Source organism: Chelmon rostratus, chromosome 2, assembly GCF_017976325.1.
Source record: "Chelmon rostratus isolate fCheRos1 chromosome 2, fCheRos1.pri, whole genome shotgun sequence".
Classification (NCBI taxonomy): Eukaryota; Metazoa; Chordata; class Actinopteri; order Chaetodontiformes; family Chaetodontidae; genus Chelmon; species Chelmon rostratus.
The window spans coordinates 20,620,809-20,647,765 of record NC_055659.1 but is presented as its reverse complement, the minus strand read 5'-3'; the positions used below and the strand labels follow the sequence as shown (position 1 = coordinate 20,647,765).

Sequence of the window (26,957 nt, the reverse complement as noted above, 5' to 3'; positions counted from 1 at the left end):
ATTCAAATGTGGGGCAAAGCCTGTAGCTGCAAAACAAAGACACTTGGGTGTAAGAGGGAAACACGAGCTCAACGGGACGCGTTGCACCCATCGAGACACCACACCGTATCTAATGTTAGCGCGGTGATCCCCACCCCGGGTGCCCGTTGATTCACAGATCAGAAGCAAAACGATGTTGCTTTAAACCTCACGCGGTCAAAGTTGTTTACCTCTTCGTTACCTCTGACGTCACGACACACCCCTGTTTGAGAGGGCGGCTCCACGCCTTATGGGCACCGGAACCGGCCAAACAGAGCCGGACTATGCCGAAATGTCACCAATCACAACACGGGAGACACGCCAAGCCCACCTGTGATTGGTCACCGGAGGGGCTGGGGGGGAAATCCCTCTTTCCCGTAGAGTTCCTGAAGAGGGGGCGGTGCATATCAAAAAAGTAATGGCCATCTATTTGGGTCCTGAAGAAGGAGGGGTATTTCTCGTCGGACTATCGTAGGTGTGATTGAGTTTTCTTTATGTTAGCGCGTACGTTTGCCCGTCAGTGATACCCAGTTGCCCATCAGCCGTTTTTCCCGTTGGATGTTTGTTGGCCGCGGCCGCAAAACGGTTAATACGCTGGCTGAACTTGGTACCGCGTTTTAGGGTTAAAGCAGCCAGCTAGCCACGCTAACGCTAGCTACTACCAGCGCCGCTGTGTGAGCCAACGTCTGGAAGGGCGGACGAGTTTGACGTTTTCTCCCCAAGTCTCCTCACATTTCTGAGTTTAGTACAACGCCGTGCTCTCTCCTCGAAGCTAACCCACCCAGTCAACATGGAGGGGACGCACTCTGCGCGAGCATGAAGACGACGGCAAACGGCGAGTAAAGAGGATTAAAAGCAACTCGGTCTTGATGGGGAAAAGTTGAGCTGAGGTATGAAACTCGCATGCACAGGAGGAATTCTGAAGTCGGGACTTGTGTTGATGTAATTTCTGTTGCCCAAGACCACATAAGAATCAAGTTTACCGTATTTTAAGCGTGTTGTTTAACCGATGTATTTGCCCATGTTTCTCGCCGTACAGTTGTATGATGATTACCCTTGAATGTGTTTGTTTCTGTTGAAAATAGTTCAGTGTTACATAAACAGAGCAACTGCAGGTCAGGTATAAGTTAGCCCCCCTCAGTGATTTGCGACATGCCATTTTGCTTTTCTATTGAACAGGATTAACAACTTGGGATAAACTGAAGAAAGGTTTCAAGTCTTACCTGTTGTACAAGGGCATGCTAAGACCTCAGGTGAGACATTTTTCTTTTGCCTTAAGTCATACCTGACTATGTGCACTCATGTACACCAATAGAGTGCTGCCTTTGAAAGGACACTCTGAAATCATCTGTTCACGTGTAACGCAGTCTTGAGTGGTGTTGCGTCGAAGTTACACGTTTTTGCACAGATTTCCAGGGATTGTTGCAGAATCATGATTTCACAACTATGGTACTTTGGTTATGAGACATGCATTATATATACATACTCTCATCATACATGTGAAAAGAAATCTTTCAGAAATAAGGTACTGAGTGATGCATGAGCTATTATCAATTTTGCAATGGATAAGACTTTAGTACCAATATATCAGAGTGATAACATTTGCAGTTTCTGAATCAAAAATATCAGTATTTTTAAAAACTTTGGTCGATGTGACCTGTCAAGATATGAGCTATATCATAAAACTAGTGGCCATAGACCTGACTTTACGGGCTGAGATGAAATCTGCAGGACTGAAAAGGAATTTGTCAAACCTGTCATTTAGGTATTGAACATTTTTCCGTCCAAATGACAGCATTTTATCATACAGTTACAGAGTGAAAAGTTCCCCCATAAATGATCAGTTTTACCTGCTGGCTGTTTTGTCACCCTTGATAACACAGTGTAATATAACTGTTGATAAACACATCATAAAACAGTGATAAGCTCTGTCTCAGTTGTCATGTAACAGTTACACATTACATGTATTAGATCATGTATGACAGTTTATCTGAGCGCGGAAGGAGTTCGCCGTCACTTTCACAAACACGCACAGTTGCTAGTTACAATTATTTATATTTCTCCAAGTATAGTATTTTCACACCTTAACCTCTCCCTTCATAGTCATGGAGAGCTGAGCGGCGGGCTGATAATGACATCATTACTACAGAAGTGTCTTGTCTTTCTTAGGTCTGAAATTTAAACAGGTTCCAGTTCCTCTTCTCTCCCTGCTGCTCATCACATAAAAGAAAACCTAAAGGGACCAAATACAGCTAACAGCAAGGGGTATATACCCTGCCTTTTTCCCAGTGAGCCTAGTGCCATAATTCTCACACCTATCCATTTCTGCTTATGAAACAACTTGACCCTTGAAAAATAGCTCGTAGGATGTTGTTTTTATATTGGCCGGTTTTAGTCTCAACAACTTGACGAACTTGAGATCGATGGTCACATATGTTCTGAATTTATAGGATGTTGAAATTTACAAGAGACCTGTGTTATCTAGGACAGTATGGGAGACTTGACCCAGATGAGGACCAAGTATGTTTCAGCTTCTCAGTCAGTTTTCAATTAATTTATCAGTAGGACTGAACATGGACTTGCAACGAGGAACTCCAAAATGGGCTCAGTTTATGTCTTCACAGACTGTAACAGCAGCAGATTTTTCATGACGCTGTGTGCTGTGGTAATGGTACAGTCCATTAGGTCTCTTGTACAGTGAAAAACCCCGCCCCTCCCCCCTTTCGTGACAACAGTAATTGGTCGCTTCCTCTAACATGTAACCCTATAGAAAGAAAGAGGCTGCTGTACTAACTGTATGTACCCACTTGTATACGCACTCTGTGCATGCATGCTGTTTGCCACATATGTTCAGTTGCTTTTGAGACTAATGAAGTGTTAACTTCCCCCTAATGTCTTTGGGTCCTCAATTACCTCCTGTGGTTGATGGTTTCTAGGCTAAAAACATCACACAGGTAATATTTGTTGTATATGGAGCACAGGTCATGCAAAAAGAATTCTTCTTGGAAAGCAAAATGTATGTCACTATTTGGTATCTAGGGCAGTGGATGTACAGAATATCAAGATTTATTTTTTAATTAATTTCAGTTTATAACTGGATTACAGGTACAATTTTAGAACATATATATATATATATATATATATATATTTCCCCTTTTAAAAGTTGACTTTTTAGTAGAAATACAAATGGTGGCCATTTTTTTATATTTTGCTTTGTTAAGAAAAGTATTTCCAGAAAGAGAGACAGCATTTTATGGAGGTTATATAACTTTGACTTGTGGGCTAAGTGCATTTGCACCCACCTCAACCGCATGTCTGTTGTCTGTCCGGTTCTGTCCAGTTGGCTTTCCGCGTGCGCGACTCTGTGTGCTTGAAAATGCGCAGTCTCTGTCAAATTCAGCATAGACATTAACAGGACTTTTGGTGTGTGTTTGAGTGGGCCTCTCCCTGCCTCGTCTCTTTCCCCTCTCCAGAGTCCAGCAAGGGGCCCAGCATAAGGGGGCAGGCTGCCGTCACTGCCTCTCTCCCCTTGCAGGCCAACACTGGGGCCTGGGCGGGGGTGGGGGGGTGGTGGTGGTGGTGGTGGTGGTGCAGAGACCATAGGGTTGGACACGGGACATGGGACCCCCCACCCCTTCCACCCCAGTTTAGCCCATCCTGTGTGGGGCACAGGTCACCTTGTCATGTGCTATTACTGCTGCTGTAACATGCTCCCTGTGATCGTAGGAAAAGAGCATGAGATAGAACCATGGAGGCTGCGGGAGGGAGAATGAGAGAGGGAAGCGAAGGGACAGGACTGGACTAGTCTGCTCGGCCAGTTGTTTAGCTGCATTACAGACTCAGTTTGTCTACTTTGTTGTTGTAAGGTCCACATTGTCTCTTTCTGTCCATTGTTCTCTTTCCACTATCTGTTCTCTCCATGTATTGTTTTTTTTCTTCCAAAGGAAATTTCTAAACACCAACCAGATTTGAATTAAACTTCCTCTGTCACAAATCCCAGATCATGTTTTCTTTTAATGGCACTTGTTTCCTTCACTCCCACCTTCCTCCCCCTTTGAAATTTCCCTTTTCACCATCTTTTCTGCCATTATTGTGGACCTATATGTTCTTCTATGCATGAATCCCAAGCCCATGCCTTTCAATTGTAGACTCAGCTCTCTCTGCAGCTCAGGTCATTTCAGATCTGATTTGTTTTATGTCTCTTCTGTACTCGTAGTGACCCAGCCCGAGGTATGCAGTAAAACACATCGCCTTATGTTTTCTCCCTCCAACCCTCTCCACAACTCTCTCTCTCTCTCCCTCTCTCTCTCTTTCCTCCTTTAAATCTTTCTCCCACTCTCTTTTTTCCCTTTAAAAGAAACTTTTGGCAGCATGGAACAATTTCAGAACCATTTGTGGGATTGCGTCATGTGATGTGGACGGAGGATGCTCATTGGACTGTCAGAGGGCCTCTTTCTCCCACTCAGGCGTTCCACAGCGATCCCTCTCTTTCTTCCAGTGCTGTTATAGGTCTGGATGTGATTCCGACTCTGACTCTTATGTGTTGGGATGTGGTCTGTAAGCTCATTGCTGACATTCTTGGGACGTGATGCCAGAGGTTTTTTATTTCCCGCTTTCCCCTCTCTCTTCTGCATGTCTGTGTGCTGTTAAAATGATCCCTCCTTGAAATGCTGTCTGGATCCTCCTCTTTACCTACTTTGTTATATCTTGTCTTAAATCACATTTCATTTCAACGCCCAGGCACTAATGGCACCACTTAATTAGGTTTGTTCATCAGTGGGCGTTGGTGGATGGTGAGTTTTTACAATCACTTGATATTGACTTTGATGAAAGTTAATCTAACATCTGGGCTGCAGTCCAAATGTTTTTCACAGCTGAGGTCTCAATTATGTCTTTTCTCTAAGTAACAGGGCACCTGACAAGGAAAACCAATGGCCACTTTCCTGTTTGGTAATCACATACTTAGACAATGGTGCAGCTTGAAATGAAATGGTGAGTAGAACAGAAGGGAATAGGCTACCTTATGAGTGGTATTGGACTCCTGCCATGGTCCACCTTGGCACATATCCCTGTATGAATATCTCACAGCAGCTCAAACTCACTATAGAAACAGTAACTGCAGCAGTGATACACAGATCCTGTGTTCTAAGGACGACACTCATTGTACAACATCGTCTGCAGGATGTGTTACAATTTCACATTTTAGCACTTAACAAGTCTCTACTCTCTGTTCCTTAGGCTCACACCATCTGTAATCGAGACTTAATTTCACATTGATTGACATCTAGTGTCAACTAATTATAAGGTGCAAGTTAGAGGAATCCATTTGGGACACTGGGATGCAGATGGTGCAAATGATTTACACTGATAAATGTGACACAGGTTGTGTCATTTTCTGAGGACATTATGCAGAAATTGGCCAGATATTCCTTCAGCTCAACCAGAGTTAAACATTTGCCAGGTGTTCATTAATAAATATATAATCACTGGACTTTTTATACAGTGTAGGTGAGGCTCATGTTATTAGTAAGCTATTCTTTTATATGACAAGACAAGTGTTTTTTCTGACATGTTGATCTTAATTCAGTCCAGACCACCAAGAGCACCAGACCCTTTATCTTTGGAATTGACGACCTATCAACTGTTGAGCATTTTGGCTCCTGCAGACAGTGTCATATCTTTAAATGCAACCTGGGACCAGTTTGAACGTCAGTCCCTGGATTATGAGACACATGCGTGCCATTTCAGCCATGATGTGAATAAATCAAAGGGGGAAAAGATGAGTCACTGCTCCACTGCATGCTAAATAGCGCTTGTTCTCCCTCCGCTAGTTTGTTGGGTAAAAAGAAGAGGAAACTCCCTAGCCTCTCCTCCTGCTACGCCACCAAGATTGGGGTAATGTCTTTATTTTGCAGCTTTCACCACCCAGTTAAAATAACAAGTTAGAGTCAGTTTGCGGTACTGTGTATAATTACAGCAGGCCTCATCTCTTGCTCATCGGCCACTGCCGCTGTGTCAGACTCCCAAACTCCCAGCTTCTAGTACATGTTACAGATTTTTAGAGAGAGTCCATCAATTTATTCTTACCTAAATGAGTGAAAGGTGCAATCAGTGTAAAATGTACTTATTTACACTTTGAGCTCAATTTTTCTTTCAGCTGCATTCTGCAAAGAATTGCCATATTATCAGTGCTTTTACTAGAGCTGAAGCAATTAGTCAAGGAAGTAATCAAGTTAATCAGTTAGAAAAATCAGTATTTGCTGCCCTTGTTATTGCATTTTGGGTTTTGTCCAACCTCCCTTACAAATCCCAAAAACTGCATAACTGTCCTGGTCTTCTGTCTTACTCATTGGTCGAGCAGGGGGGTGTGGTGGCTGACAGATGTGGTGCTCCCTGATCTGATCATCTTGTGCCTGAAATAAACAATAGTGATAAACAATAAGATTAAATATATCCTTACCGGTCGTTCTCGTACGCCCATTTTAGTTGACCACCACAGATATTTCATGGTCACATGGACAAGTGGACATGCACACAAGCAAACAACACGACACCAAAATCAGCCCCTTGATTTTTAAAATGGGAGTGAAGAAACACCATCAGAAATAAAGCATACTATAAATGTGATTCCACCATGAATAGCAAATTGCTTCCCCCCCGATACTTCTCAAGATGAGAAGCTGTCACAGAGATGAGACATTTATTTATATTTAGCCAGTAATTGAAGTGGCTCATGACTGTGTATTTATAGCCGTCTTTTTAAATCACAAAAACTCCAAATCACAGGCTGTTTTTTGTGTTGATGGCTTCTCTCTGGGCCACTGCCGTTTGTCCCCTCCTCATCACTATTTCTCTCTCATATCCACAGCAGGATATGCTTTGTGACACAGACCGTCACTATGACAAAGAGGTCACCCCTTCCCTACTCGCTGTATCTATGTATATGTCCCTGTCTGTTTTTACTCCATCTCTCCGGCATCCCCTCCACTCCTCTCCTCCCTGTCCCGTTTCTCTCATGCATCCCTCCCTCCCTCCTACGCTGCTGTCACTGCTGTGTCTCGTGGGCTGGCGCTTCCTCTCTCTCACTGGAAACAGCAAATGGCCATTCAGACGGCAGTAGAGGAGAACTTGTCTGAACTATCTGTTGAGTGAGGTCTAATGGACACATAAGCAGAGTACCTACGTGCCCACCATTGTTGAAAATTTTTGTTGTTCCTACTAAGTATTTAATGTTTCAGTTATGTACACCACTGTGAAACCACTCATGCACACCGTTACCACAGCTTTGAGGGGGAGAAAGCATGTTCAAAAAGCCAGCGTAACAGCCACCCCGCGCAGATATAAGTTGTTCGTGTTCAAGAGATTTGTCTCATTCAGCTGGTGTAAGCTTATTCCAACTTATACTAGTCATGTGGCTGAGATGAGCTACTTTAATTACCCTCAGTAGCTCTCCACTACACATGAAATAAGTGCAACTTTCATGGCCATTCACAGACTAGGATTGTCCATCCTCTTTTATCCTTTTATTCCTTTGGGAGACTAGAAAGAAAAAGTCATTTTGACAACTATATGTAGTAATGTTATATCTGTAATGAGCACCAAAAATCCAAGAAGTTGTCTAGAAATGTCTAGCAGTTCCTTAGACGAAAGTCAGAAATCCGTTTTGGATGGTCCTGTATGAATTAACATACATTAATTTTTAGTGCATAATCACATTGAACTAGTTAGAAAATGGAGTAAGAGTGGTTGAGTGTTTTCTTGCTTAAGAACCCACTCTCTCTCTCTTTGTCTTTTATCGAAGAGTCAGAAAGTTGTTACCGTGCAACGCTGCTGGATTCACAAGATCACGCAATGCAAGAATCCATCTTCCCAGGCTTTCATTTATCTGCTTGTGGCTAAACCAATTTGACCAATCAGCATCCTGTAAGGAACTGCTGGCAGCTCCAGGTGTGGTTGTGATGGCAGCGAGAGAATCCAGTAGCATAGATGCTGTAGCATAAGTTATATCGAACCTGAGAGTATTTCTTCATTGAAAGAAGAGCAAAGAATGGCACGGAAGGCTTTTCTCAATATTTTTGCTCTTCTCCCGACCAGCTTTGGAAAGAGTTTCGCTCTGCCACCGCGTCATATTGTTCGTTGATCTGTTTGGTTGAAGTTAGCTAGTGAAAGTGCCTGCCCTTTTCTGAACAGTTTCCAAGGACGACTTCCCAGATCGCTCTGTGCAACAAACCGTCTGGCACCCCAGGTTAGGAAAGTATGCCATATTGTTTGAACATTAATAACATTACAAGAAATTCCCATCCCAAGTCCAATATTGTTGCCAGTAAAAACCAGTCAGCGATGTTCAGTAATATAGTACGTACGCCTTGCATTTGGGTTTTTTTTGTTTTGTTTTTTTTTTGCTATAATTGCAAATATTACAAGTTTCCTTCCTTTTTAGTTAACATTTGGCAGATGTTGGAAGTTTCTTGCCTTGGTTTAGATGTTGGCTTGATTGAAGTGTAATAGACAACAAAAGACACATCCTGCTAAATGCGTAACATGTTAGCAGTTGGTTGAAAGGTTTGGTTTGGAGAAGAAAATGTGGAAAAGGTAAATCTGATGACCCGGAATAGTAAAACATCCATAGAAACGTGTCCAACCTCTTTTGCACCGTAGCCAGTTTCTCATGTCGCTCTGTGTGCTCCGTGTGTTCTTAACATCACATTTCTGCCCAGAATACACTGGTCCTGTTTGCAGGGAGTAACAAATTTGTTTACCACCTGAGAAAGTTTTGGTTCCAACACAGACTTGGTCAACAATTGTTAGCTCCAAAAGTTTCTGGATCTGGATGTTAAACTAATACAGTCTGTGGCAAAGCATAATTTCCCTCCTGCTGTAATGGACTATTCAAAACACATGGCAGCGATTCTTTAATTGGTAAAATAGTTACAATCCACAAGCACATTAGCTTTAGATGCTTCCTATCAATGTTGTAATTACACATATCGGCTTCTATTAGCTAGCCGTCAGGTGAAAAAATCCATACTTGATATCCCGTCGTAGAGCAGTACTCAACCCTGTAAGCTAATCAGAAATCGCAGTGTTACTGTTATCCTTAAGGTTTAATGCCAGTGTAACACATGAGACATGAGTAATGTTTTGCATTATTTCTGCAATGGTAGATTTGATTGATGCTGCCAAATACTGTACACACAATATGTATATCACTCAGTAAGAGTCTGTTGATGCCTAAAACTGAAAACTTGTTTCCTGGCTTTGCGTGCCTGAGAATGGAATGAGTACAGATCTGGTCTAATAACCCTCTGCATTATTTAGTGCCCTCTCAATACTGCTGTGCATTTAGCGTAATGGGCTGTCAAAGCTGAATGCAATCACAGAGGACAGACTTCACTGATCAGTTGATGACAGTAGTAAGGTAAATCAGTGTTTTTCCTATTGGTTCACAGTGATTTCGTTCACATGCACAAAACATTCAGCTTTTTGCCCTTGTTCCAAAAAAGACTACAAAGCTGTTTACATGGCTAATGGAAACAAATATTCCACCAATATTCTCATTTACATGCAGCCGTGCATACTCTGATTAACAAACACAACCTCCCTTTTTCATTGTTCAACCACTTTCTTTAAAAGGTTGGTGTTGCGATATTTGCGCATATCCCAAAACCTGTTGAGATCCAAGTGTTTTATCATGTTTAAAAGCGAGTGTGTCTCTCCTTTTGACCAGAAATGTGACGTTTTGTATCCTACATCATCACATGCATACATCTTTACCACAGCCTTGCAAACTGTTGGCTAGGCAACGCACAGAGTTGACTGTAAACAAGCAAGAGGCCACATGTTGCAATCTATTCCATGCAATGGAATAGATTTTATGCTTTACAAAGAAGTCTGCCATTTATACCAGCCAGTAATGTGTAATATTACATTGCACGATAGCGATTAAAATTTTGTAGCTGTTATGGTAGACCTGCCAAAAGGACTAGATATATATTTAAACCAGCCATAGACCCTGCATTTTTCTGTTGGGTTATAGATGTACTCTGTTTATTGATAACTTGTCATCACTGTAAACATTAGCATGACTCCAGAAGGTCTCCTTTTGATATCAAACATGACATGACCTGACATGATGTCTGTGCTTATGTGCCAGCTCATACAACTACTCACAATACAAAGCTATCAAAGTAATCATTTTAAACAGACATCCTACATGAGGTTGAGAGCAAAGGTTGCAACAACACAAGGGGGTTTCGACACCCTCACAGCAGGAGGGTCCAAGACTCTGTAATATCCTGGCTCATTCTGAAAACTCTTCTTGGACAGACACACCGGCAGTCATATCATTGAGTGAGTGACATAGAAGTTGTATTTTTCCATGAAATCAGTTTTATTAAAGAACCATGGCTCTTCTACCAAGACAGTTTGATAAACCCTAGTTGCAGAAAACAGTATTTTTAGAATTTAACTATCCTGTCCTAGTGGGTCTCACTTCATTTTTGGTGATTTCATACATCCTTGAGAGTTACTCACATTATTTAGGTGAGTATTTAGGTGAGACAGAGTGTGAGTGTGACCTGTGCCTATTCATATTACATCACCTGAATGGCAAGTTTTATCGTATTATAAATAGCCTGGCCTTATCTTGATGTGTCCATGGATAAACTCTATTGTAGCACTGTCATGGAGACATGAAATTTGTTTAAAGTGATTGATGAGTAGTGCAGCTTTCGTAGCCTGGTTTGTCACTCTGAAGGACCTTTGACTCAACGTGTGTGCTTTATTTCTGCACAAGGGATGTGTGAGAGGGAGGGTGGGAAAAAGAAACAAGTTGTGCACTGACACAACTGGCAAAAACAGGAGAGTTTAAAACACCTGCACCGATTCTGTCACTTGAGGCAGGTTGGTTATCATAACAATACAAAACAATGTCAGTATGCAGAGTGACAATAAATGTGGATTTTCCATAGAGTGCAAATAAAATGTTACATTGGTCAGGCTTTATAATGTAGATTTAACTTAGACAGGTCAAATCTATTCCACAAAGGGCCGTGTGGCTGCAGGTTTTCATTCCAACCAAGGAGGAGCACACCAGGCTGGACTCATTTAATCAGCTGATCAGTCTTCAGCTGATAATTAAGTGATCCCTTGATTGTTTGGAACAAAAACCTGCAGCCACACAGCCCTGTATGGAATAGGTTTGACATGCCCGATTTAACCCAATACATATTTTTTTCACTTGTGTATGATGTGAGACATTACTGCTGTGCTTTAAGTTTTCTTCATATCAACTTTTTCAGGAGCTCAGTGATGAAGCCGGCGTGTGTTTTCCCATCAACCTATGAGTTTCTGTGTGGTTTGTTGTGTCAGAATTCAGTCCAACCTGTCCTCTGCATTCCCTGCACACACATTGGTCTCAGTCGCTGCCACTGTCTGTTGTGTGCATATTTACTGTTTTGCTCGACTGTAACAAACATTGTATCAGATGTTTCTGGTTGAAGCATGTGGTGCTGCAAAACAAGACATCAACATACAGTAGAAGCTTGAGTCGTCCCTGTCCATGATGCCTGCAGCAGTAAGGCAATGACTAGATCCTCTGTTTTCCTTTCTTCCTTTGACCCTTTGTTTTAGTGAGCACTACATTGTCCTGCTAATAGAAGTGGCGAGGAACAGAATTTGGCTTAAAGGCACATTGTTCATATTAACTGTTGAATTAAATCTAAAAACAACAGAAATAAGAATGCAGCTGATGCATTTACAGGAGAAGGATGTATGAGAATTTTAGTGGGACCAGTTTTTTAATTAGACATGAGTGATGGAGTGATCTGTCAAAACATTTTAAATTATTCAGCTGGGCTCTTGCCTCATTGGCTGTTGATTTGTGAGTTTGTTGAGGTTTGTGTCGGTTTAGTTACGCTCCCCTCCCTCAACCCTACATCTCCTTCCCTCATTTGCTTTGCTTTCATTCTGCAGTGGAAGCAAAGGAAAGAATAAGAAAGGAGCTTTGTGAAAAGGACAGTGATTGTTTGTTTATGAGGATGCTAGCCTTGTGGTGACATGCCTTTTTTTTCCGTCCATCTCACAAGGCTGTTAAGTGAAATAGATACTCTGAGCACTAAGTAATCAAATGTAACCCAGATCCAGTGTTTTGGAGTGGAACAACGGTTTTTCCACTTGATTCATATGGCTGTCATTCCTTGCACCAGGACAAAAACACTTACATTAGTCCTAAAGGAAGGGACGCTGTTTGGCTGGTATGGAGACAGGTGGAAAGGCATGTGTCTCCCTTTGTTGTCAGGTTTTTACAGCAATGTTGGAAGAAAAAAAACAGGTGACAGATGACACATCATTTTTTTCTCACATATCTTGTGAAGTGCAACACTGAGCAGTTTATAACTTGAGAAAATATTCTTAAATTTACTTCAGATGTCAGAAGTTGGCAGCCTGATTCATGTTTTTTCTCTTTTCTTTCGTTTTTCAAGTTATTGAGCAAGTGAACAGTTTGTATAACCAGGAGTGGATTTCATCTGTTTTTTCCCCCTCTCTCTTATTTTTCTTTCTCCCTTTGCCCTCTCTCTGTCTAGTAATGGAGTCCACGGTTGTGAGTACGTCCACTCTGGCCCCCGATGAGTTCGATAGGAATGTGCCGCGGATCTGCGGCGTGTGTGGTGACAAAGCCACCGGCTTCCACTTCAACGCCATGACCTGCGAGGGCTGCAAGGGTTTTTTCAGGTACATAAGTGCAGATGTGAAGTCACAGATATGAGGTTTAGCAGACTCAAATTGACATACCACACACTAATAGGGCATTGTAGCAGAACAATAGATCCAGTCACCCTGCTGTAAACAAAAAGATGCACATTCACCAAGTTCACACATGTACACTTTAATGTACAAACACAGGTCTGAACTTGCACACATAAGGGCCACCCCCACACACACTCACACGTTAAATGTAATTATCACCCACAGTTACATAAGAACACATGGTAAACCACTGACAACATTGGTGTTCACACTAATGCCCAGCAGCAGGCAGAGAATACAAATGAGCTTATTGCTGTGGTTAATGCCTCAGCTGCTGTCTACTCATTGATACACACAAGTTTTCAATTTAACTATAGACAAAACTAGAGCGAGTCATGATTTTGTACGCTCGTGTGTGTGTGTTTGATGTGTCCGCCTGTTTGCGCAGTTCCACTCAGCAGTGTTGATATTTAAAGGGAGAGGATTAAAAAGACGGATGTTTTGATAATCTGCTTCCTCGTCTCAGCTGGCCCTTGTTTGAACCCTCACTGAGCATGCTTATCCGTATGTTTTTGCTCACATCTGTGTATAATTGGTCATACATGAATATCCATCACTGACTAAATCATTATTCTTTGCGTCACTATTTGGCAAGACTCGTCTTTTACCCCTGGATTCCTTGGCACTCATCCATATTTATGCTGTTTCACTCAGTCCCAGGCTTCAAGGGCAGAAATATTTATCCAGTTCTACCATGATTATTTGTGCTAAACACTTTTAGGTGCATGTGTGCGTGTGTGTTAAATAACTATGCACAGAGCTCTGTGCAAGCGCTAGTACATGTTCAGACACACAGAGCCTCATCTGAATTCTTGAAAATGCCTTACGTTTGTAAACTGATACATCTGTGTATTTTGGCGGACTGTAAAATATATGGAATTCTTTTAGGCGCAGTATGAAGCGCAAGGCCACCTTCACGTGTCCCTTTAACGGCAGTTGCACCATCACCAAGGACAACAGGCGCCACTGCCAGGCATGCCGGCTCAAACGCTGTGTGGACATTGGCATGATGAAAGAGTGTAAGTATGACAGGTGACCCATATGTCTTCAGGGCAATACTCTAACCTTAAACCATGTCATTTACTGCATGTATGTAAATAGCTGAGTTATTTAAGTTTATTACAGGTTAATCTCAGTGTGGCCCTTTGGGTTACATGCATACCACTTACAATAAAAGATTATACTGATGAGTATGAATTGCTATACTATAGGATAGTATAATTGGGTCAAAGGTTTTTGTGACACGAGTTTTTGTGGTTGCCCAATACTGTTGATTATGGATGAAACCTGTGCCCTGAATACATCTGAGACCACCTTCCCACATAAACAAGAATAAACGGTCTAGTAGATTATATAACTAGCATAACTACTGTATATAATTAAAGAAACTACTGTATATAAATAAATCTACTTTTCTTGTTTCTTTTGGTTGAATAATAAAAAAGTACACAACTGCTGTTTGCAGTTTTGGGGGCCTACTGTCCCTCTTGTATATATTATGTAATATTTGGGCTGGGGTCAAGTATCTCTGGGTCTTTCCCCCCATTAGAGTGTTTACATGTTCTATTTGAACTAGTGGAGCCTCCCCACATTGTATACAGTAAGTATACTCCATCTGAAGTTTAAACACCTGCTGTTACGTACAATCTAGCGAGGCCTCTTCTTTCCACACAGTCATGTTTATTTTCATGGTCTGTAAATAGTAGGTACATTTTTTTTCTTGGTTTCTCCTGATATCCGGATATTGTCCACGGGCCTCTTTTAAGCAAAGGCCTCTCACTTCCAGCTGAATGTTCTCTCCACAGAGTGTTTCTGGGAATACCCAAAGAGCGGTGGCACCGACTCTGCGATTTACTGTATGTGAACAGGTGCCAGTGGCGTTGCTGTTGCAAAAACAGCAGCATGTTGTTGAGACCCAGCTCCCTCTCTGTCTCCTGCTCTCTCTCTCTGTCTCTGTGAGCTAATTCAGTGGCTAGAACAACAAGGAGCGAACAGAACAAAGACAATGCATTCAGTTGTTCAGTGCAGCGGGGGTCTCCATATGGACCCGTCCCCTCCCATTCTCTTCCTCTAGAGAATAACAACCCCCCCACCACCACCACTCCACCCAACACTACATTGACATAGCTGTCATAACAACGTAAAACACAAGTACATACTGAAAAGCTGTATGTTGCTATGCATTAGGTGCACTGGTGTGCTTATCTAAAAAACGTATTTTTCCTGAAGTTTATGTATATATTATTCTAACAGTCTCCCTCTTTGTCTCTTTACACTTGCACCCTCAGTCATTCTGACAGACGAGGAAGTACAGCGGAAGAAGGACCTGATTCAACGGAGGAAGGACGAGGAGGCACAGCGCGAAGCAGAGAGGGAGGCGCGGCGGCCCCGGCTCACTGAAGAACAGAGTCAGGTCATCACGACGCTGGTGGAGGCGCACCACAAAACATATGACGACTCCTATTCTGACTTCTGTCGCTTCAGGGTTTGTGTCTTAATACAGTTAATAATAAATAATAATAAAACTGCATAATACTGCACAAATGTAAAATATTCCAAGATCGCTTTCAGCAACAACAATTTCCATCAATTGTCTCATCACTTTGGTTTTTATTTTTGGTGACTGGCCTCATTTAAGAATCCTGTCGGGTCTTTTTATGTGCACTTTTCTCCTGTCCAGCCTCCTGTGCGCGAGGGCCCAGTGACACGTAGCGCTAGTAGAGCCGCCTCTCTCCACTCTCTTTCTGATGCCTCCTCTGACTCCTTCAGTCACTCTCCAGGTAAGAGACACACACTGTGGAGGCTCCACTCAAAATCAAGAGAAAACAATGACTCTCCAGGGTTACAATTTAGCCAGTTTGTCCTGTGCTAGTTTGTCACCCTGAAAGTATCCAGAAAACAAATCTTATATTGAAACAAAGAAGAATGACGTCTGTCACCACACTAGAATTATAACTGACATAATCAAAAATAACAACCTAACTTTCAGTCGAAAGGAAAACATCTCACACATGTGACAGACATATTTCGAGAAAAATAATATCAAAAGATTTCATACTTGATTTAAGACAGGTATTTTTTCCAGTTCAGATGGACACATATTGGCTTATATACTATCTTTTACGCTGCTTTACTGAGAATCCAGTAGAAATTCAGTGAATGTTCAGTGAATAACCTGTTCTCCCCCCTCAGGCACCTGACTCCTACTAGTAAACATCAGTTCATTAATGCATCCGTCACTAACGGAGTGAACACAGCGAGGGACGCAGTCACGTGGCCTGCTGCCAACACTCAGCAGAGATGAATGACTCGAAACAACCCCAGCTAGTTGTGCATGCCTTACATGTTGTCGTAGCTGTTATCTGACACGTGCTGACCTGACCCATGCATTTTCAGATGATCCTATCCATCAACAAACCCTCTGTATTCCATGATTTCTCTTGGTTCTCTCAGGACAGAGTGAGTCTATTCAGGAAGGAATAGTGTGACATTGTTGTGCTTTGCTGTTTGACCACTTTTCTCTCCTTTCTTCTCTGCTTTCTTCTTCTCTTTTCTTTCCCCCTCTCTGCTCCGCTGTCTTCATCTTACTCGCTGCAGAGTCGGTAGACACCAAAATGAACTTCAACAACCTGCTGATGATGTACCACGAACAGGGCAGCAGCCCTGACTCCAGCGAGGAGGAGGGCTCCAGCTTCTCTATGCTGCCCCACCTGGCTGACCTGGTCTCCTATAGCATCCAGAAGGTCATCGGCTTTGCCAAGATGATCCCTGGGTTCAGGTGTGTTTGTGTTTGTGCGTGCGTGCGCGTGCGCCATAGTTTCGATTATCACTCTGCATTACTTGTGAACATCCGATGTTGGCTGGAAACATCCACCGGATCTGGACGATGTGACTCCTCGGCCTATTAGATGGCAAAAAGATTGTCCTACCCAATTCACAGGGACCAATATAATATGGCCAGAAAACATGTTGGTTAGCAGAATGATTACGTAACAGTAATGGCGACATGTTGCCATTTGGGTCTTGGCCTGTGCTGTTTTGCACATCACTGTGACCTTGAGATAGATGAGAGTGTACGTATTTTCTAAGCTTCAAATTTTCTTTGTTGACTTTTTGTTTGGATGTACTAGAATATTCCTGGCACAATACAACCTTTGCCTAAACAAAGACGCACAGATGGAATTTTCAGAACTCCTCCTCACGTATTTTTTATTTACATGTCTCTGAGTGACTTTTTACCTGAATGTGTGGCGAAGACTTTGTACACCTACTTGTTTTCCTGCACAATGAGTCGATATTGTGCCACAGTGATGGCTGTGGTCTAAAGGCCATAGACTACTGATAGACTGTATATTGCAGAGAGCTGACACGTTGTGGAAAATCTCGTATGTTGAGTTGTTCCTTTACTGGACGAGGTTATACATTTGCCACGGTCATGTTGTTAGTGTGAAGTTCAGCCATTTAAGTATGTTAGTGGGTGATTGCCTAACCTTAGAGGAGACAATCCTCTAGTACTGAGCAATCAAATGTTCGACTGTCATGTACAACCTTAACGTAGAAAATAGAGTGCAGTAGATAGAAAAATATGCCTGTGAGAGACAAGCACAAAATTACGATGGCTGGCCCTAGGCCTTTTCATTGTTTCTTCCCCACCTTCCACACATGGCAACCGTTGCCTTTCAGCGTGTTTGTCTCTCAGTGCGTTGACAGGGACGAATGCTCAGTGTCTCAGGGGTCACCCCAAAGTCAAGGCTAAAACGAGTCGGGGCCTGTATTTCCTGAAATTTGCTGTTCCCACTGGCAGCGAGTGATGGACGTGGTCGGATTACCTTTGGAATGTTTGTCCACTTATGATCTGCTGCCTAAGCCCTGAATAACACCCCAGACCTCCCCTCAAGATCTGCAGGTTTTAGCTCATGTCTCCTGCTAGTTTAGTGGTTTCATGTTCTAAACATTTAAACGCGTTTCATAGCATGACCAGATGCAGGATTGTTCCGTGATTTGACTTGTGTTTGTCAAATGAGTTTTCCATACACAGGCACTATCACAGCATATATCTAAATAAAGCTTGAAGACTTTTACTGCCCTCATACCCGTGGTCATTAAACCATTGATAAGTGAAATCATTAGAAATTAATTATAGAACTAAAGACATGCGTAAACACACAGGTTGGGCTGGTTCTGGCTGTGAGTCTTTACTGGTTTGCCTGTTGCTGTATTAGTTTCCTGTTAAATTAAACATGGCCAACACTCCATGATTAAGGTTATTTGAAGACTATTAGTTAAATAATTCAGTGTTTGTGGTTCACTAACTTAGTAGGTGATATCTTTCCTTGCAGGGAGCTGACTGCAGAGGACCAGATTGCTCTGCTCAAATCCAGCGCCATTGAGGTGATCATGCTGCGCTCGAATCAGAGCTTCAACCTAGAAGACATGTCCTGGAGCTGTGGTGGGCCTGACTTTAAATACCAGATCAGCGATGTCACCAAAGGTGAGCCTAAACCCTGCCATATGTACAGTTTGACAGCTGTGAAGACAAACTGGTGTTTAGGACAATGTGCATGAATGCTCAACGAAGAAAAGGCGCATGTTACACATTAACACTTCTTGGAAGCCTTAAAGGAAGAAGCCTGTTGTTAAGGAGGTGAACAGATCATTAGTGTGGAAGTACAGATAAGGTTGCTGGCAGCGGCCTGTGCACACACCCATAGGAAAGGATGCTAGAGCACGTTTTTCTTCAAAACCAGTCTTACATGTCCGCAGAAGCCCCTGTGGGCATGGTTTTCATTTGCCTTTCAAACAAGACCCCTCTCTCTGGGATCAACCAAAGAATGTCACTCCTGACCTGCTCACCACACAAAACAACCACTGTCTGGAGCAGGAGGAGCAGCTCTGTTGTGCTTCTCTTAACATATCACTGAATAGTTGACATGGTCATGACTGAATATTAATGTGTTTTCTCATGTGGTGATCAATAATAGTTTAGTTCAAAATGAGTAAAAAAGTTTTACTCTTCCACATTTTCTAATCCATTCTGCTACTTGTTTCAAAGTGGTAGTTCATTCTAAAGATTGTTATGAAACATGGCAGTTATTGCTTCTGCTGTGCATGATTAAAGATGCCCAATACACGACAAGTCTCAGATGCCCAAGTCTCTGTACCAATCAAAATCTTTTTTTTAAACCAAACTTTTTAAAAACAAATCTTTAAAATGCATCCGTGTTAAAAATCGGATGGAAGACCAGTGCCGAATTCCACACACAGCATGTAATTTCTGCCACTAAGACGTCTCTTAGTCCAAACAGCGACCACAAAAGTTGTAGTTTGATAATGTTGTGTAGTCGCGAGGGCTCATAAGCTTTGTTGTCTTCATCTTAAAAAGGCACAATTTTATCAGTGCATTGAGGTTCAATACACAACCCCAGCCATAAAGCCATGATAATCAATGAAAGCTTCTGATCAGTATTTGTATGACTTCTCATTTTACACATCTACATAAAAACACAACCCCACCCCCCTCAGAAATGGTGTAAATTTGCTGATTAAAAGAAATTCTCAGCCATGAGAATAGATAAGCATGCGAACGCACAGCATGAAATGAAATGAAAAATTCATAGGCAAGTGGGATGGTAACATTTCCCAGAGGGCCTTTCTTCTGTGATGTAGTGTGGAGCTGGTTCTATGTGCAGCACGTACAGTAATGATGTCTGCTTCCTCCGTAGCGGGCCACACTCTGGAGCTGCTGGAGCCGCTGGTGAAGTTCCAGGTGGGCTTGAAGAAGCTGAACCTGCGAGAGGAGGAACATGTGCTGCTCATGGCCATCTGCTTGCTTTCTCCAGGTACGGCAGGTCTGACTGTGTGGAGGAGGGAATATATATATAGAGGGTCATCATGAATTGTTCATGAGTGATTTTATTTGCCTTTTTTTTCCAACAGAGAATATGCTCATTGTAGCTTTTATTGTGGCAAAAAAAATCAGTGTGAACATTTTGATTAGAGGTTATCTGAAGCATTTTCATCTGTCACTGAACATAAATCACACTGCGGTGCAGGTCTGAGCTGCTTAAAGGGTTTCGTGTCTGTTGAGCATTAGCCTTTTTATGAACACGCATTCGTGTGTGTGTGATATGCATTTGCAGAACACATTATGCATGTACAGTAAAGTTATGCAAGCAAGCAAGCGTGTGTGAGTGGATATTTGCATTCCTTTGTGTATGTGAGGCACCTCATTAACAATGCATAGTTATACTTGATCTAAAATTAGCAATCCACCTGACCAGAATGGTAGAAATACAAACGCAAGATCATACTAATTTCTACTAATTTGAAGATGGATTTCTAGTTTGTTTTCTGGCATTATTTTCACAATAAAGACAAACTCTGTAGTTCTGAGTTTTCTAATAGTGTTTCAATTTGAACAGGTTCAATTTCTCTCGCTGTTTAGCTTGTATAGTAACCATGAATATCTTAAGACTGTCCCCCTGTTTTTGACAGACCGCCCAGGTGTTCAGGATCACGCACGGATTGAAGCTCTCCAAGACCGACTGTCAGAGACCCTGCAGGCCTACATCCAGCTTCACCACCCAGGAGGACGGCTGCTTTATGCCAAGATGATCCAGAAGCTGGCCGACCTGCGCAGCCTCAATGAGGAGCACTCCAAACAGTACCGCTCGCTCTCCTTCCAGCCGGAGCACAGCATGCAGCTCACCCCGCTGGTGCTGGAGGTGTTCGGCAGCGAAGTCTCCTAGAGGCCGCCTCTGAGCCTCAGTGGTGGAGAGGAAGCCGGGGACAAGAGTCCTGGGTGTAAAAATGGAGGGAGAGAGCCGAGGATGTGCTGGATGGACTAAACGGAGGTGTGGGGTATGAAGTGAGCGGAAGAGAGAAAGTGGAGCGTGTGTGTGTGCGTGCATGTGCGTGTGTGCACATGTCGGGTGTATGGTTTCATGTGTGTCTTGTCTAAAGATGTCTATCTCGGTATAAAGGCCAAGGTTGTATGGAGAGCAAGCAGATGCTAAGAGAGACAGTAAACAAGGAAACTTTATATAATACAAATTAAACCATACATACAACTTCTGCCTATATACAGTATTTTGTCTGTATTTAAATCAACAAACAGCTGCTTCAAATGCCTGGACATTTTGTGTGTGTACGTGACGTGCACACGCCAACACAACAAGCATACTCAGTTATTCATTTAGCCATTCAGTTGAGCTACCTCTTGGTTTTACTGGGGTTGTTTTATATTTGCATCACCTATGTGAAACAGTCACTTTTACACAGAACAAGTTAGATACAGTACGGATGATATTTCAGTTTATCAGAGCAACAGCAGTGCCTGCACATTACTTTGAGTGTTTTATGTTTCAGACATCGTTTGTTTTTCATCTGCTTCTCTCCAAGGCAGCATATATGTATGACTGTATACAAATCAAACACACGCCTTTCACCTTTCACCAAAGGTATGGTCAGCAACTTTGTCAAAAAGCTTCCAGTAGCTAAAAATAACCGCGCTGCTCCACGGATCGTTTCACGCGTGCAGCCACTCGACATGCTAGCAAAATGTCTGACTAGCCTCACAGCCCATGAAGGAAAATGTCATTGTTTAGGTTTACAGCAGAGTACAGAACATAGTCTGTAATTTTAGTGCGGTTTTGGTAGGACTTTGGGGTGCCTGGTTTTGAGGTGAGAATTAGCCACTAAATGTGTTAGCTACTTTTACACTGCTAACTGTCAATCAAACCAAGCCTGCATTATGGCTTGTTACGCTCTTTTGAAATTGTTTTTTCATTATTCTTCTCTTTTGTTTAAATGTTTATTTCCCTGTAAATAGTTAATTACTACCACATGTATCCTAAGCACTGTTATACCACCTTTTACTCAAGCCTATGTATTGATATACAGTATCTATATTCACAGATTTTAAAGGGCTAAGATGCCAAATTTAACTGGAATAGTAAATTGAGGCCAAAGCAAGGGGCCTGTCTTGTTAATATATAGCTGCAAACCATACTTGGAATAGATATGGATGTAATTTCAATGGATGCTTTTTGTTTTATATGTCAGTTCACCTTTAAAAACAATTCCATGAATTGTTCCTCCTCAGTATACCGTAAGCTCAGTGGGCAAAGAGCTTGGGAAGCTGCTTCAGACCTCCACAGATATCACACCCCTTTCATTTCTGACAGGGAAGTGGATTTTCTAGAATGTCTGAGGGCCTGGTTGTGGTGGTGCGCACCTCAACACCCAGGCCCTCCTGTTTGATGATGTATGCTGCGCAGCCCTCTAGTGGCTGCATTGTGTAAATACCAGGTACACACACACACACACACACACAGACACATATATATATTTATATATATATATATATATATATGTGTGTGTCTGTATAAGGTATGTCCACCGCTGTACATAGGGCTACATAGATATTTCTCAAGGCTAATTTTTTTTTCAGAAATATATATGCAAATACAATATTGGCCCTTTTTTTGTTCTTGATTCATTATCACTATGTTCTGAGACACTATGCTCTTTGTTTTGACTTTGATCATGTTTTTTGGTAAGAATGAGTTAGGATTGTCTTAAACAGGGATTGCTTGTTTATTTGACTCAGTCAAATTATTCTTTGTTTAATGGTGGGTTGATGTATTTGCCTAATTTCCAAGGTTCATTTTCAGAAAGACGACAAGCTAAACATACCGTGCTGCTCTCTATAATATAAGCCATATAGATCACCAAGCTAGTCATACACCTGATACATTACGTTACATTGAAATGATGACTCCAGAGCCATGGATACTCTCGTTATATAATCCTCCTAAACTCATATGCTATTTATCCATGGCTTTTGGAAGATAAGCTTGCATATGAAAGGAATTCATATGCCTTCTCTCTGCTGTCATCTTTGGCTTATGCTTCATCAGACAGCATCTAATGGCTTATAAACCAAACTACCAAGAGAATTTACATGCCTAGGTTTAGAGGCCAGTGATGTATGGCTTGCTGCATGTGGGATTATGGTGAATATATATGAGAAGACATGTCTTTCATATCAAGACACTTCCCCAAAGAAGTCAAATTTCTGTCAAGTTCACATGATTTGACTCAAAGGCAACTTGGCTTAAAGGAAATCATTAGCAGAGTTGTTTTTTATCTTCTGTCTGCTGTGTGGCAGAAGACATCGATTAAAGCTGTTCTTGTGATTGGCCGTACGGGCCTCCTATGTCAGACCAAGAGCCTCCTTCTTCTCAGCAGACCGGGGCTACTCTGTGATCTTAGAGGAAGATGGTGAGAGAGAGCATATGTTTGTTATTGAGCCGAACACGTTCTCACAACTGCTTTCTGAGAAGTCGTGGTGGCTGTTGCTTTAATTGGTTCAGCCCACATGGGTTTTTTTTTTTTTTTTTTTTTAAACCTACCATTGAATTTTAAGACCATTCTCCGTCACTGTGGCTTTATTCCAACTCGTCTTCAGTCACTGTGACAATCTGCAAGCTGACAGTCGGGGATGGACATGTAGATCTGCACAGCACAGATAGTTACATACTTTTGGATGTTCCCGTATTTAAGTAATCATAATGAGTTTGGTTTTCTTCATGTAAATCATTGGGATAATTTATATATAATATATATATATATATATATATATATTCCATGTGTCCCACAAATCTCCCTGCTCTGATTGAACTTCAAGGAGCTGAGGCTCGAGTGTCTTTAGGCAGTACCACTCATATGTATAGTATGTCAGTTTGATGAGGGGTATGATGTGCTTGGTTACTGAACACTGACTTTTAAAGTTTTGAAAAGTCACCGTGTTGATTTTCTCTGAATACATACTTCTGTATGTAGGTATGGGTTTGATTTTGTTCTCTTTTGTTTTTTGAGATAGAGATGCAGTGTTGATTTGTGTATGTTTAATACAGTGGGAGGTTTGGTGAACATGTAAGTGCCACGGGGAGAGTTCCCTCCACACAGGAACAGGGTAAAAGAGGAGTTGCTCTTGGGGATATGAAAACTGAACAGGAAGAGTCATGAGGATGTATCGTCTAACCGCTAATTGAACAAGTAGATTTCGGTCAGTGCCGCAGGGGAATTCTTACTTTAGGGTTAATCCAAAAAAAAAAAAAAAAGGGAACCCCCTGTAACTCTTTTATGACTGAATATATGATTAAATGTTGTTTTTGGGACCTTTTTCCCTTTGAATTCCCCACCCATCTTACTGTACATAACATGCAAATACAGTTAAATCTAAATATGGTGCATCCCCAGAGTTTCCTGTTTGGTTTTCACCATGGTAGGCTGCTCAGAATCCGTAAGTTTCAAACTCTGCATTGTGGTTGTTAAAATACTGGAACTTGAAAAACGTACGTCAGTGGAAATCTACCACAAATTAGATGGCGCCATCTTTCATCTTTGGTGGGATTTCCTCCAGATCGGCAACATAACACAGTAACAATGCCTGCAATACACAACTTATGGTACACTATCACCAGCAAGCTTTACAGGTTATCATGTTAGTAGACATTTTTGAAGTCTTTTGTATAACTGTTACCATTACAAATCCTGTCTGTAAGAACACATGCTATCATTCATAGAAATCAGTAGGCCATCTCCCATGCAAAGGCTTTCAAGTCTTTCTCCTTTTTTTTCTTTTTTGTTCCTCCCAGTAGGACAGGGATTGTAATGGAATCAACTTAATGTAGTTCTTACAAAAAGGAGTGTCCACAATGGATGTACACCATAATCTACCTAAAAAACCTACCTCTTTTAGCTCAGATTTTGCTTTAGCATTAAGCATTTGCCTCTGTTTTTACTTTTGTAATATTTGTATTCATGTTGGTATTTATTGCTGTCTAATGAGTCATACTTCAATGATTACCTCAGAGATATCTCACAGATTTGGGAGACTCCAGCTAATGAAGTCATTCATGGTTTTTTTTTCTTTTTTCTTTTTTTGTACAGTTTTTATTTTTCTTCTCAGACTTAGCATTGCCTTTTTTTAACGCACAAAAATACCAGGAGTGTTTTTAATATAGTGCCTGCAATCTGACCAACAGGGCTCAGACTGGCAAGGGTAAGGCTGCATTTCCTCCAGAAAAGACATCATTCTCTGCATCTTTGTCCTTTTGCCCTATGCTTTGGAATATCTTGGTAATTTTCAATTGCAATTCATGTGGTTGCCATGATGCCGATATCCTCCTTATCCATGATAGTTCTAAAGGGCAAACTGAAGGGGAGAACTTTGTGGAGTGAATGCAGCTGCAAAGAAGGAACAACCAGAAAGACTTTGTGGCAGTAGGAGAAACGAGGGGTGTGTCTGCTCTCCTTTTGGTACTGTCAGCATGGTCTTTGCTCTATAGTACGCCATCCTTGTCCCCCTCGTTTGCCATTTCCTCCATACCCTCTCTGTGTCTTCACCTCTCCTTCTGTCCTAAAGTCTGCCCCCGCACCTTCATCATTCCCTGCCGATGTTTGGTCTAACAAGGGGAATTAGGAGAAGTGAAATCCTCAATATCCATGCAATGCTGCTTTTTATCTCGAGCGTCACCCAAGTCGTGTGTTATTGACACTACGTAATGCAGGCATCGTCCAAAACGTCGGCCCCCAGCGGCGCGACAAGCCTCATTGGAAAATCGTGTCTTTTGAAACGTACACAACTTAGTGGTGCTTATTGGGGGGAGGAAAAAAATCCTTTCAGATCCTAGTATCATTAACAGAGCAACTACTCACTTTGGTGAATTAAAAACCAAGTTTTTTTTCTATTCATGTCAAACTGCTTCAGGTAAACACTGAATGAAATAAGAGAGTTTTTATTGATCAGTGAATACAAGGAGGAACAAGTCGCCATGGTCACATCTACCATGAGCTGTGTGCCATAGTATGACCCTTTTTATACAGGGGAGGGTGTTAATGAAGCTGGCTTCAGATGTTCCCCAGCTTAATTTGAGTGGAAAGGTTGTCTGAGTATGAGATTGGCTGCTTACTTTGTACTCTGTCAGCCACGTGTATTGATCTTTTAGAAGGAGTAAATTTGAATTTGGCATTGAATTCTCACCCTGCATTGTGAACCCAAATCATGCCACATTCAATGAAAATGCCTGAACCAACAAAAGCACTTAATGTAATGTTTGTAACACATGCATACTGATGAATCTACTTGCCATAAACTGCCTGTGTAGGTCAGCATGATATGGCTCCAATTATCAAAAGAAAGTCACTTAAATTCTAATGTAATTGCAATTTATCTTTTGTCTCATTTTTTTCAAAGATCTTTTTTCTATTATAAATTGGTGTTTATGTAATGTTATTTTTGTCAGATGTTTTGCAAATCAAAAATAAACAGTTGTACATAGAAGTGGGTTTCTGTGTCATTTCTTTTCATGTGTTTGCTGTTCATCTTTAAATTATGTCAAATCTTCTCATTGAAATATGTCAGTTTATTAGTTTAATGCGCGTTACAGCAATTGCCGCTTGTTGTCTTTGAATGGCTATTTAACTACTACTGTATATTGTAAGAAATGAATGTGCAGTTTACACAAGAACATTTCCAAGTGCACCCACAACATCAGTATAAGGGATTCACGACGAAGCACCTGTAGCATGCAGATTGAGCTCTGTGTAGCAGACTGAGTGCAGCCGTGTTAACACTTGTTATATTCAGCTCATTGTGATGACAGGACAAAAAGTTTGACTCCCACAAGACTGAACGGCAGAACTTTAATCCAAAAGTAAATTATATCAAGGTGTTTGATATGCATAGTGCACATTTATAGTGTAGTAAAATAAGAAACACATACATACTAATGGAACAGAACAAAACTGTAGAAGTGAGAAATAAGAACATACATACATAAAAAAATAAAATACATTTTGAGTGTGACTATCATATAGGTATTTGTGCTTTGGCCTGTTGGTCCAACAACTTATAGATCTTTCTCAGTATTTTTGGTAGGATTTTATGCCTTTATTTGATCAATTAAAAAAAAAAATTGGACTATTTTCATGCTCTCATTTGACCACCAGAGGGCACTGTCTCTCGTTACGTGTGCCGGCACACCATCATTGACCTAATGACCTCTCTGTTAAAGCTGAGGTCAGCCAGAAACAGTTGATATTACTCAGGTCACACTGGACAG

The 26,957-nt window shown here is 41.6% G+C and overlaps 1 protein-coding gene across 2 annotated transcripts; it reads left to right on the top strand.

The window, feature by feature from the left end:
• Positions 1-483: 483 nt before the first annotated feature.
• On the top strand, positions 484-26,168 carry LOC121617563 (vitamin D3 receptor B). Of its 2 annotated transcripts, XM_041952759.1 has the most exons (10): positions 498-908; positions 1,198-1,271; positions 12,603-12,750; positions 13,714-13,844; positions 15,114-15,310; positions 15,506-15,605; positions 16,423-16,603; positions 18,165-18,316; positions 19,548-19,664; positions 20,320-26,168. In XM_041952759.1, the coding sequence occupies exons 3-10, from the start codon at positions 12,605-12,607 to the stop codon at positions 20,571-20,573; spliced, it is 1,278 nt and encodes a 425-aa protein (XP_041808693.1). In that variant the 5' UTR covers positions 498-908; positions 1,198-1,271; positions 12,603-12,604; the 3' UTR covers positions 20,574-26,168. The 2 variants fall into 2 exon arrangements, with proteins under 2 accessions (XP_041808700.1, XP_041808693.1); XM_041952766.1 differs by lacking the exons at positions 498-908; positions 1,198-1,271 and adding an exon at positions 484-493.
• The last annotated feature ends 789 nt before the right edge of the window (positions 26,169-26,957 follow it).

Excerpts from the sequence above, each read along its gene's own strand:
- LOC121617563 (XM_041952766.1), top strand. The coding sequence starts at position 12,605 with ATGGAGTCCACGGTTGTGAGTACGTCCACTCTGGCCCCCGATGAGTTC. Across the intron at positions 15,606-16,422 it reads CTCCTTCAGTCACTCTCCAG|AGTCGGTAGACACCAAAATG; the intron begins GTAAGAGACACA and ends TACTCGCTGCAG. Across the intron at positions 16,604-18,164 it reads AAGATGATCCCTGGGTTCAG|GGAGCTGACTGCAGAGGACC; the intron begins GTGTGTTTGTGT and ends CTTTCCTTGCAG.